This window comes from Thunnus albacares, chromosome 4 (genome assembly GCF_914725855.1).
Source record: "Thunnus albacares chromosome 4, fThuAlb1.1, whole genome shotgun sequence".
Taxonomy (NCBI): domain Eukaryota; kingdom Metazoa; phylum Chordata; class Actinopteri; order Scombriformes; family Scombridae; genus Thunnus; species Thunnus albacares.
In genome coordinates this window covers 10,203,781-10,216,214 of record NC_058109.1, presented here as the reverse complement: position 1 = coordinate 10,216,214, position 12,434 = coordinate 10,203,781, and the positions used below count along the sequence as shown (strand labels likewise).

The 12,434-nt window shown below is 40.9% G+C and overlaps 1 protein-coding gene across 5 annotated transcripts; it reads right to left on the bottom strand.

Moving 5' to 3' along the window:
• Positions 1-1,199: 1,199 nt before the first annotated feature.
• On the bottom strand, positions 1,200-11,059 carry hp1bp3 (heterochromatin protein 1, binding protein 3). 5 transcript variants are annotated; one of them, XM_044349831.1, is made up of 13 exons: positions 10,998-11,059; positions 9,935-10,015; positions 8,682-8,853; positions 7,804-7,866; positions 7,510-7,666; positions 7,265-7,408; positions 7,042-7,101; positions 6,087-6,226; positions 5,766-5,856; positions 4,861-5,020; positions 3,955-4,066; positions 3,246-3,392; positions 1,200-2,690 (listed from the first exon to the last, which is right to left on the bottom strand). In XM_044349831.1, the coding sequence occupies exons 2-13, from the start codon at positions 9,999-10,001 to the stop codon at positions 2,171-2,173; spliced, it is 1,833 nt and encodes a 610-aa protein (XP_044205766.1). In that variant the 5' UTR covers positions 10,002-10,015; positions 10,998-11,059; the 3' UTR covers positions 1,200-2,170. The 5 variants fall into 5 exon arrangements, with proteins under 5 accessions (XP_044205766.1, XP_044205765.1, XP_044205767.1 ...); XM_044349830.1 differs by lacking the exon at positions 10,998-11,059 and adding an exon at positions 10,536-10,639; XM_044349832.1 differs by lacking the exon at positions 10,998-11,059 and adding an exon at positions 10,151-10,171.
• Positions 11,060-12,434: the final 1,375 nt, after the last annotated feature.

Sequence of the window (12,434 nt, the reverse complement as noted above, 5' to 3'; positions counted from 1 at the left end):
ATAGCATTTCAACAGCTTCAAGTCTCACTACACGGGCCCAAGTTAGTTCATAATGCAAAGAAAACCAAATTCATGACTTTTTCTAGGGCTCGTTCCAAATCCTCAGGTGACACAAACCTATAGACTTTAAATGGGGACTCAATCCAAAGTGTCAACTTGTGAGTATTTAGATATCTGGTTGGATGACAAACTTTCTTTCAGAGTTCACACTGAAAATGTTGTGAAGAAGCTGAAACTAAGTATAGGTTTTTATCTTCGAAACAAGGCTCGCTTTTAACATGTTAGCTGGGAAAAAACTTGTACAGGTTCCTTTTTAAAGTGTTTTGGACTCTTTGAGCTCTCTGATTTATAACTAACTCTAGTTCCTGTACTCGTAATTGTATGCTGTATGAATTGGTAGACTGGCCGTCACTAAGTCTACGCAGACAACTTCATTTGTATATTTTTGTGTACAAGGCCACGCTGGGTAAACTGGCCTCATATATACTGTAAGTAACCACCTGACTCAGACCTCCAGCAGTCTTCATTAGGGGTTTGCACTGAGTTTCTGGATTAAGAATGATCTGTAGAGCTTTCTACATTTTAATAATCTAGTCCCCTTGGAAAAATTAAAGCCCTGTTGAAAGTAAATGTCACAGAGAGATGCGACTGCTTATATGAGCTGGATTTAGTCCCTGTGTGTTAGATGTTTGTATTCCCTATTGAAACTGTAATTGGTGTGCTGTGGCCGGAAAAGAGATTTCAATCTCAAGGGACTTCGTGGTTAAATAAAGATTTAAAACAAACAAACAAAAAACCTCACTCCTCTTCAAACAATACAAAACAACTGATGTGCTCTGTTTTTTTTTAATGTTTTCATGTAAAGTCATCTCCTCTTTTTTGTTATTTTTAATGACTTGGTTTTCTGGCCAATGACCTTCAGGAAGTGACAATCAAGATTAATTTAATCGTTGAGTTTCTAAATTTGAAATTCCTTCAAGGAAACTTGCAGGGAAGCACTGAGCTATGGCATCATTATACAAAACTGTGAAGTTTTGTCCAGGACAAAGAAACCCATAAACTAATAATTCATTACAGCGAATCATCAGGTTACATAAAATACTTCATCTTACTTTCTCTTCTGGAATGAGTATACTTTTAGAAATTTAATATTTTCTCCTTGTACAGTAAATTAAATGATAATTGAAAAAAACAGAGTCTACAAATATAGCCATTTTATTAATGACTTGGAAAAAAAGCTTAACAACACAAGGAATACATGCATGCAGGGTATGTATGAGCTTTTATCCTCCTTTTTCTTATTCACAACACACATTTCTGAGTTTGGTACTGAATTACAGCTGTGCAGCAATAAAATCAATGTATGTATATGCTTGTTAACACACATATCAAAAGACATTTTTGACTTGTTCTTGAATGAATACTAACATAGTGTTTTATCCTCTGTTAAGTCCTCAACCTGTCACAGACCTAATCTTTTCTAGGGGCAATTGTTTTTTTTTTTTTGTTATCAAATAAACAAATATGGGATTATATATAAAAAGACAAATATGGATAACAATTCAGATTCTAATGCAGAACTGCATGGCAAAAAATATGGTAATTTATACCCAGGACACACAGGACAACACCCTTAAAATCTGTGTTTCATAAAAGATTAATAATATTAGTATCAGTTCAAATTTAAACCCACCGTTTTTTTAACTTAAAAAGGACACAGTCTTTTCAACCCTCGAAAACACTGAGATCTCACTTCATTTGATATTAAGGAATGTGTGCTGCCAACACTTAAAGAGTGGATGAGGAAGAGTTATAAAAACAGAAGTCACTACATGGCTCTAATAACAGTATGTCGGATCTTGCTATGCTGCCAACCTGGCAGTTGGTCACACATCTGTTTTAAACGGCAACACTAACTGAACTTTTCTACACATGGTGTTTAAAAAGGATATTCAGATACTCTCAATGTACAGTAAACTTAACTGGTAGGATATCGTTCTTATTTCTACAATAGAAATAAAAAAAAACAAAACTACTTGCCCCGTTAAAAAGGGAGAAGAAGAAAAAAAAAAAAAGATAAAAAGAGAGAGAGAGAGAGAGGGCACTGAAATAAAGCGGCAGACTGCTGCATATTCAGAGCGTCCCAGTTTTATGGAAGGCGCTCCTGGGCTCAGTTTTTCCCTCTCATGGACTTGCGAGTGGACTGCTTGCTTCTCTTCCCACCTTTTCCGACTACGGGCTCTTCGGAGGAGGACTCTTCAGGCTCGGACCGTCTGGACCCGCCTTTGGTCGCTTGTTTTTTAACTGCGGGCTCCTCTGGGGACAACTCCTCGGGCTTTGATCTCTTAGAAAGGCTCCTCCCCGTCTCCCTTGTGACTGCGGGCTCCTCTGGGGATGACTCTCTAGACGCTGGTCGCTTGGACCCGCTTTTGCTCAGCTTTTTGACGGCTGGCGTTTTGGGCTTTCTCGCGGGAGCTCCTCTCTTAACGGGCGTGGCTTTAGGCGGTGGTGTGGATTCCTTCTTAGACTCTCTTCTCGCCGTTCTCTTGGCTGAAGACGCGGCTTTCTTGGCCGGGGATTTCTTTGCCAGAGCACGTCCCTTGCCTTTAGCTTTTGACTGGCTGACGCTCCGAGATTTCTTGGTTGGTGGAGGACGGCGAGCCTTGGGCGGAGGCCTCTTCTGCGATTTCCTAAGAAGTGAGAAGACGGCAGTTACTTGAGTAGGACGAGTGTAATTATACAGACATCACATGTAGGTGTGACGCTCCTGGGAAACAGCAGTGATGAAACAACCACCAATTTATTTAGATCCTAGTTGCAGCTGCATCAGCTCAAAATATTTTAAAATGGTGAGACGTTAATAGTGTTCTTCTCTGAGGAAAGGGGACAGCTTTACTCCTCAAATTCTGACACCATGAATATATATATATATATATTTTCGATTTATGTCCAAAGTCTCAACATATATTTAAGTTAGTGTGTTTCACCTTCACGTACATTTTCTGCACTTTAAATTTAAAACTTTCAACGTTTTTTGATATATTTGAGATATTACTGTCTCTGAATTCCCACTTTTTGGGATTAATGTACCTTCGGGTGCCGAGTCAGCGCGCGGGCATTACTCTTTTCATGGAAGTAGTTACTTAAGTGTCACTATAAATGATGGGGGGAAACTCCCTGCAGACTACAGCTTACTGTGTTATAAATACCAACTACAGATCAAAATCAGAACTTTTTACACCCACCTCTTACGGGAAGGAGCTTCGTCCTCTGACTCCTCCTCGTCGTCTTCAGACTCTTCCTCGTCAGAAGATTCGATCATCTGCTTCCGCTTCGGTGGATGGTTCGTCTTCGGAGGCTCTTTGAACTTGTCTGGGTACAGGATAGTGGGGCTAAAAGAGAAAGATTCAAATGAAAATGATCTGAGAAGGCGTGCAAAAACAAGTACGTCAGTTGTGTGATCCTCTGCGGTATCACACAACCATTTACAGTTTGCAAAATACCTGAAGACATGATGACAGGACGTTTTTGTTTTTTGGATGCTGGCTTTAAAACATTTTAACTATTGATTATGGGAGCAGACTGCAAAGGGAAAAACTTGGAGATCTTTTTCTTTTAATTATTACTTACCTATCTAAAAGATAGAGGATGTTGTATTGCTGTACAGATTGTAAAGCTCCCTGAGGCAAATTTGTGATATTGGACTATATAAATAAAAATGGACGTTGTCTCATTAGAAATCACCTAGAATCTCAGAGTTAAGAAATAAAGATGACATCATTTCAAGATCCTCATAAGTAGGAGAACAATCTGCATCTTCAGGTATTTGTGCGTTGCCGACCGTCACAGTGTCTTAATAATCATTAATAAAAGTGTGATAAAGAAACAGTATTCTGAGTGAGTGAATGTGTAAATAAAAAATGGAACTACTTTCGCCAAATGTGGTTGATATACCTCGGGTAGAAGGGGAACGAGAGCTGGTAGGTCCCTGTGAAGCCATGACCAGTGATCTGCTCCATCCAGCCGAGTACTTTACACTTTGTCAGGGTCCTCCTCAGATTGGCCACTAAAGAAACCACCTTTTAGTAACACCATTTTTTTTTTTTTTTAGATGCACAAACATTGTTACCCAAATCTAGCGGCGTAGTTTTAGGGGACGGCGACGGCAGTCTTGTTGTTGGTCTTTTGTTGTGGTTTTCCCCCCATTTGGAAACTTAAGAGCCCTGATCAGACAGAGCGCTTTTTAAAAAACAGCCTACGATGGCTTCTTGTACTTGTTTAATGACAGTGAAGCTTTTTGCTCGCTGCTTTGCGTTGCTGAGCACCTCGTGTTTTTCCTGCTCCATCCGCCTCCCGTTTTTATAGGAACCCCCCCTGAATGCCTCAAGTTTAACTCAGAGTGGAAAGGCACCCGACGTCATTAGCAGTTTTTTTTTCCTCCCCCATTGACCAAACGAATTAATTGAGAGGCGGGCCTTTTGTGGGTTTGACGACAACAAGTGGAGGTAACGGTCATGGAGGACAAACTAGTGATGGCTGTTGCTGGATACGTGGAGCTGTATGACTTCACCAACCATAGTTACAACGGTCTGAACAGAAAACAGCAAGCCTGGAGTGAGTTCACTTCACAGCAAAATAATGGTTGGGCTAAGGACAGGTGATTTGGTGGTTGCCTAGCAACAATAACAAAAAAGAGGCAGCAAGCTGCTCTTTTTTAAAAAAATAAATTGTAGTCTTCAACAAAAAAAAAAAAAAAAAAAAAAAAAAAGGAGGTGCGTTGCGCCTCTTATTCTGCAACCAGCAAAGAGCACTCGGTCTGATCAGGGTCAACGGCTGCAACTGACAGTTATCTTCACTTACCTAACTGATACTCCTTTCTATCCTTGTTGGCGTCTACTAGGTATTTGCGTAGAGTGGTGGTGCTGCAGGTTTTAGGTTCGTTCATGGCTGTGATGGCGGCTGTGATGGCGTCCTCCAAGGCGCCGCCTTTCAGCAGGACCTGGTTGCCGGTACGCTTCAGCTGTGACAAGACAGTCGCGTATAAACTTTTTTTTTTTTTTTTTTAGGACACATGGTTTGGTTTACAGTTCATTCACCTGCCTCTCGTTTCCCCACACGGCCAGAGTGAGAGAGAGAGAGAGAGTAGGCCTATCATATTTAAACTGACACTTTTCTCTTGTTTCCTCCTGGTTTTAATGTTTTATAAAGAATACTTGCCTGGCAATATCTTAAGCTTGCAATAATCCAATTGGACTGAAATACTAAAATACAACTATACCCAAGCAGGCAGATTGATTGGCACTGTAGACCTGTGTCTGGCCTGGAAACAAAGCAGCTCCTGAGGTGGTTCAGTGTGGGTGCTTCTCATTTTTCAGACTGACCAAGTTACCATGCAAGATGTTACCGACTGCTGACACCTGCATGAGACAGGACTTGTGTAAACTGAATAAGTTAGGTGAATAAGTTAGAAGATAATAACCTGATAGGCCAGGAGACAATAAATAATATCCAGGAACTGCTTTTGAGTTGCTCTCATAAGCTTTTTACTGTTTAAAACTTACAAATACACAGATGATAGTTAAGAGAGGAGAATGTGTGACATGTGGTGGATGACAAACACTACATCTTTGGCCACTGTAGAGGATTTAATTTCATGTTGCCAAGAACTGAGCATTTCATGTGCTGTCAGTCATTTGTAACATGAAATATCACTCATTTTAGAAGAGAAATGATAAAAAAATGGTGTTATGAAAAAACATCTTTACCTGGAAAGTCCCTCTGGCTCCTTTCCCAGTGATTTGCTCCAGCTGTCCTTTCTCTACTGCCTTTACCAGAGCTGTCTTAAGGACATCTGGCCTGAGGACGAATCAGAGTCAATAAATCCTTCATATATATTCGATAATCCCACTTAATAACACAATGTTACAGACCCCCTTTTTTTGTAAGTTAAAGAGACTGAAATCCAGGTCACTGGTAACACAGTATGTGCTTCAGGAGCTCAAACATAGTTACAGTTAAAGTTCTCGTTCATGTCTGACACTTAAATCAACAGTCAACGGGGAAACGATCATTTTAACGTCATGTACCTGCTCTCGATGTTGAGACTGGGGAAGTGCTGCTCTAGGTATTTCTTGATCAGGTTGTAGGAGGCCTCTTTGGGCTCACAGAGCCGAGTGATGATGAGAGGCAGAGCATCTCCCAGAGACTCCTGCTTCTGAGCAGCTTTCTAAAAAAAAAAACACCACCCATTTACAGACACGACCATTACAACCAAAACACATCCCGATGGGAGAAACGGGAAAAGAAAACTGTTGATTAGATCTAATACATAGTATTACTGTCGTCTCCTGAATATCTTCTGGTGCTGAGCAACAACCTCTTACTCATCTATGAATCGGGACGTTGTAGAAAACGCCTCAAAAAGAAAAAGAAACTGACTGGAGGCCCATTTGTCTCACAAGGATTTCAGTTTTGCACCTTAAGAGTTGAAAATGTCACTCGCTGTTGTTGTTTCATTTTGCCAGGCTTGTATTTATAAAGCACCTTTAAATCACTGCTAGGACTTTAAAACCCTGATGTGAATGATTCACACTGAAGGACACTCGAAGCAGTAAAATACAAACTATTTACTGTATATTTCACTTTTTCTTACATCGAGTTTTGCTGCCACAGACAAAATTAATTCCTGACTAGTAAATTAAATATGAGTCATAAGTTTCTACCAGTGCGTCAGGATGCCAAGAATTACTGGAGTCACAAAAGGTCATGATGAGGAGCTTAAAAAAAAAATGTCTGAAAAGTGATTTTTTAACATGACCTTCATTTCCAGGAAGTTCAGGAAGTTGAAAAAAAAAAAAAAAAAAAAAATTCTCTTCCTGTATTTAAGAAAGACAAAATGAGAATTTTAGGGCCATTTTTCCTTCTCTGAAATGCTCGATAAACACGAGCCCTGAGCTACTGAGATTCAAAGAAAGTACGCTAAAATTAAACTACTGAGTATCAAACTGTTGTACATCACTGTCTTCCTCTGCTCTAACATACCTTAGACGAGGTGGACTGCTTCCCAATGGTGAAGGTTCCTGAGAGGCCTTTACCCTTCAGCTGTGCGAGAGAGAAAACAAAAACAAGAGTGAGCGGACTCGACGTATTTACCGGGCTCCAACACATTTTAACGATCAGTGAGATTCATTTTAATTAAGCACGAACGTTATGTTAAAGAGAGATTTGAGACTGTGTTTTTCGTTTCCATCCGTACATCCTTTACCTGTTTGATCGTACCCTTCTCCAAATGTTTCTTCATTGATTTCTTGATGAGGAACTTCTTCTTATCAAGCTCCATCCCGGGGTAGTTCTTCACAATATATTTCATAACGGACTGGTACGAAACCCCGGATCTATCGTTACAAGACTGCAAAGAAAACAGACAAGAGTTTACAGGTTATTTTAAACAAAAAAAAGGACAAAACAAACACACAACCGGCTGCGTTGAGGGACGGGTTTCGTACACACCGTTACGGCTTCGATGAGGATATTATCCACTCTGTGCTGAGTGCCTGCGAAGTTGGTAACGGGAAGCTTTTTGCTTGCGGTGACGCTAGCCCACGCAGGAATAGTCCTTTTCACCTTCTTGACTTTGGCTTTCTCATACTTGTAGCCATCCTTCAACCTGTCACCAAAAAAAAAAGAAAAAAAAGAGAAAAAAAAAAAAAGGAGCGAGACACAAGTTTAGTTATGCGGTTGGTTTTCTTTAGAAGCGATATTTCACTGTGATTGTTACCACCCTTATCTTTATCACATCCTCACCTTAGTAGGAGAACATAGCAGTGTGTTGCGCACTGTCCAGCCGCGCAGTCCTTGCATTTGTCACTTTGTCCGTTTGACGCCGACGGGAAAGACAAAATGAAGTTTGAGAACAACTGTCTTAATGACCACCATAGGAATTTTTGACGTTAGCTGAGTTGCTATGCTAGTGTGCTGTCTGTAGAGAGGAGGTTATGTGTCGGAGCATGTTTTCCCTCTATTAAGCTTCATGTTGACTATTTGCTTTGTCGAGGTCTAGGAGAAGAGAAGGAGGAGAAATTATCAGAGTTATTAACTTCCATCTGCTACAACTAAATGTAAGGCTTTTTTTTTATTATTATTTGTTTCCTTACACTAGCTGGGTTCCCACACATGTTTTGGACAACCGCTCTAAACAAAAGTCACAAAACATTTAGTTTATCCTTGAGGGATGTGAACCGCCCAAACAATCTGGTCACCTACAGCTAAAATTTGAAGGCTTTTTTTCTATAATTCAGAGGATGTTTTGTTTAATTTTATTTCTAAATAAGTGGATAAAACAAAAACATTATCTGGATGTTATTCTGAAACGTATGTAGTGAAGAGCAGTTAAAGCTGCTCTTTCTAAATGATCACCGGACTTTCATGATGCTAACGTCCTCTCCTCCTGGACTCCTCCAAGACTGCATTCACTGGGACTGGTAACATCTGTCTGATGACCATGTAAAGTGGGAATGAATGTGGCTCTGACAGGTCACATCTTTTGGCAATGCAACACTGCAACCATGAGAGGAGCAGTACTGTCATCCAGCAGAGGTAAGGATCATATAAAGCAGATAAAAGTGCTATCAAAGTGAAATATCGCTGTCAGAGTTGCAGCCTAGCTCTCCGGTGATACTCACTCTTTCTTCTCCGTCCCCTCTTCTCCCTTCTCGGCCGCGGCTCCTTCGTCCGCCTTCTCTCCATTCTCTGTGGGCTCCGTCTCGCTGGCGGCCTTGCCCTCGGCCGTCGCCGCTGAAGATGCGGCCTGCTCCTCGTCAGCGGAAGGCGATTCCTCTGAGGTGGCTTCGGGCTCTGAGAAGAGGTACGGGAATAAGGGAAAAATGAATTCCGATGTCTTTTATTTGCAGTTGACAGTGTAGAGATAGCAATGAAACATGAGACAGACGGAGAAAGAAGGGGGTATGACATGCAAGTAGGTCCACGTTCATCAATGATCAAGTAAGGGATGATGTACATCACCCTGTCAGCGTTCTTTTCACAATAACGACCTGCTCACTGTACATCATCCCTTACATATATCATGTTAGCTAACGCAATGCTTGTTTCATGTGTATGTTGTTCATGTTTATGATGTTTTTGATTAATTAATTAATTAGTTGTTTGGTCCAGAAAATGATGAAAAATGACAATCAATGTTTCCCAAAGCCCAAGGTGCAACCTCAAATGTCTTGTTTTGTCCTGACCAACAGTCCAAAACACAACGATATTCAGTTTACTGTCATAGAAAACTAAAGAAAACAGAAAATATTCACATTTAAAAAGCTGAAACAAGAGAATGTATGTATTTTTTCTTAAACGAATCAATTGCAAAAAACAGTTGGCCGTTAATTTCATGTCGATTGACTAATCATAGTTAATTTATGTAGCATTTTCTTCTAAAAACTGATTTCTGAACTGAGAGTTTAAAGGCTGCTGCTACTTGGGCGACTTTTACACCTTTCAGACATGTGATTTTCCTTGTGTTTTGTCTGCTTTCCATGCTGTAGCACACTATATGACCTTGTGAAAAGCAAAAAGCAAAGTAGTATCTCTTGTATTTGCAGTGAAGTGTCTCAGAGACATTATTTTTAGTAAAGATCTGCATGTAAACACCAATAGTCATGCTTAACACAGTGTCAAATATTGTGGTATTGATTGTGAAACCAGTTTGGAGGCTTGTGTCTGTGGTGTGGAGGGTTGTATAAACAAACATGGCATAAACACACAGACATCTACAGGCTGCATACACAGACACTTGAGTGCAGTTGTGGGTTGTGATGGGCTCTGAAACCACACTGGTTATGGTGCGTCCATGGGGGCTTTGGTTCAGGTGATGGACGCCCCCCTCCCCTCCTCATCATCATCCCCTCTCATCCCCTCCACCCGGCCTCACCTTTCTCTGCTGCAGCGGAGGGGGTCTTCTCCTGGGTCGGAGTCGCTACCGCTCGGCGAATCGGCATCACACGAGATTTACCTGGATGGAGAAAATAACACGCGTCTGAGCACCAGGAAATCACAACACTGACTTGAGCCCCCCACCTCCACCCCCTCCCCTCCCCTCCTTGTGTGTATGTGCGCGATTTAAAAACGGCGACACTGCCAAACACACTTCATTCATTGAGGCCCATTCTCCTCAAGCAGAAGAAAAGGTGCGCTTGTTAAGTTATTCCGGAAAACGCAGACCACCTTCAAGCCGGTGCACCGCAACAGCGCCGCCGGCCTTTGCCAATAAATTTCGATCACTTTCGCACGGGCCAAAAGATGAGTTGCCAGAAATTTTCGGCAATTGCGCCATTTTGTCCGTTGGTTTATATACACACATATACACACACACACACACACATACACACACACAGTGATGGCGTCGCACAAGGCAGACAAATTCATTTCAGTTGCATGGAGTAAAAACCGCCGACCTGCGGGTTTTTTCCAGCAACGCATCCGTGCAACCACGCATTTATCTGATAACTTGTCACAACGCAACGCAAACTTACCTTTTACTTATCGAGAAAAAGTGGGACACTTGGAGTAAATTTCTGCACGATCCTTTATTTAGATTTCCGTTTACGAGCCCCGCCCCATTAGGACCGTTGGCGACGTCACCGCGTAACGGGGCACGTGACCGACGGGTTGTCGCCGTCATGGCCGCCGTTAAACGTTGATTTTTTTTGTTTTCTCTTGTAACGTTATGCTTTACGAAATATAAATGTAAATATAATACCCGATAATTAACTCAGCTGTTGTCAGCGCAGGTGTTTAGCCGGCCGACGCTATCCTTAAAGAGACTAGCTAGCAACCAATTCAAAACCTTGATGTATTTCTTTCAAATTTCTTTCTAAAAGACTCAAAATATCATTGAGCGTTTCCATAATTTGATTTCACTTGATACTTACCGTCGTTATGGCCAATACAACCTGAGCACTTAATTATTTCAAACAAGATAAACCCATTCTTACCATTGGGGCATCAACAACAACAACAGCTCTGAAGGGATTTTGAGTTGGGGGTTATAGCTAAGACTCATGGGAGTTGTAGTTGTTTAGTGCTATTAAAGGTAAAATAGTTATATCTTGGTTAAATGGAGAGATGTTTGCAGTTTACTGCACAGTAAAGAAGTAGATACGTTTTATACTTTGAGTATAGATGGGAGAACTCCAGTATTGTGATGCAGCCAACCACAAAATTGAAAGAAATCCTTTATGGGATTGAGAACTGAAAGCTAGCAGAACAAAGCTAACCTAGAAAAGGAGAAGGAAGGCTCTGTGACGGCATGTCTGAAAATAGTAAAAAAAAAAAAAAAAAAATGCCCGTCACAATTTCCTGCAGGCCAAACACCCAAGATGACTTCTTCAAAATGCTTGTTTTATCCAAACAGTCCAAACCCCAAATATACAATGATATAAAACAGAAAATCCACACAATTAAGAAGCTGGGGTACAATTAATGTTTGGCATTTTGTTGAGAAAAAAGTACTCTAATTAATCAAATTGGTAGCTAAGTATTTTCTGTCGATCACTTAATTATTTCAGCTCTTGTGTTTGTTCACACTGGGTGCCTAAAATGCTTTTTCGGTGATCCAAAAACAGCTCTTAAGACAGGTGAAAACATCAGAAACCCATTGAGATCCAATCACTCGAGTCACATTTGGTGATTTGATAAACATATGACCACACAGACATTGTACTGAAACCACATTGGCATACTATACACAATCAAAATCACATCAAGAATGTGGCAAAAGCCTAGGCACTGATTGCGAGTTAATTCATAACACTTCTTCATGCATGAATGGCTCGGCCGACCAAATCCGAAGCTCCCAGTGACTCCTGGGCCGCGTGCCAGTCGGTCCCCTCAGTTCTTCTTCTTCTTCTTCTTCTTCTTCTTCCGAGGATGTCGAGATGTGGTCCAAAACAGAAAAACTGAAACACTGGCTGTGTCCAAAATCACTCCTTCTTTACTTAGTAGTGCACTGCATTTACCCTCCACAATTTTATTAGTGTCCAAATGTTGATTCGCTATATAATGACCTCAGTTTTAACTATGGAAATAAAGACATTGCGTCCATGGCATATACGCTACTTTTATACAGGGAGGAGTGAACGAGTGAACAAGGGAGTGATTTCGGATGTGCAAACACACACACACACACACCCCGAAGAAACAACCCACATTTCCAAACACCAGCCATCAAAAGATCAAATCATGAGAAGCAGCTTTTTTTTTTTTTTTTTAAATACCTTTTTTGTCTTTAATGTATTTACAAGCTTTTAATCTGCTCTGTAGGTCTGAAGTATTACAAGCATTTCATGTTCAGCGACCCTGGCCATTTGCTTTTTAAAGTTGCATTTTGCTCATGTCATTTGAATGTGTCCTGTTTGTTCGTCTGCGTTTGT

Coding starts and splice junctions, on each gene's coding strand:
- hp1bp3 (XM_044349831.1), bottom strand. CDS start 10,001: ATGCCGATTCGCCGAGCGGTAGCGACTCCGACCCAGGAGAAGACCCCC. Junction 7,102..7,264: donor AGAAGGGTACGATCAAACAG/GTAAAGGATGTA, acceptor TCTCTCGCACAG/CTGAAGGGTAAAGGCCTCTC. Junction 5,021..5,765: donor GAGCCAGAGGGACTTTCCAG/GTAAAGATGTTT, acceptor GTCTTGTCACAG/CTGAAGCGTACCGGCAACCA.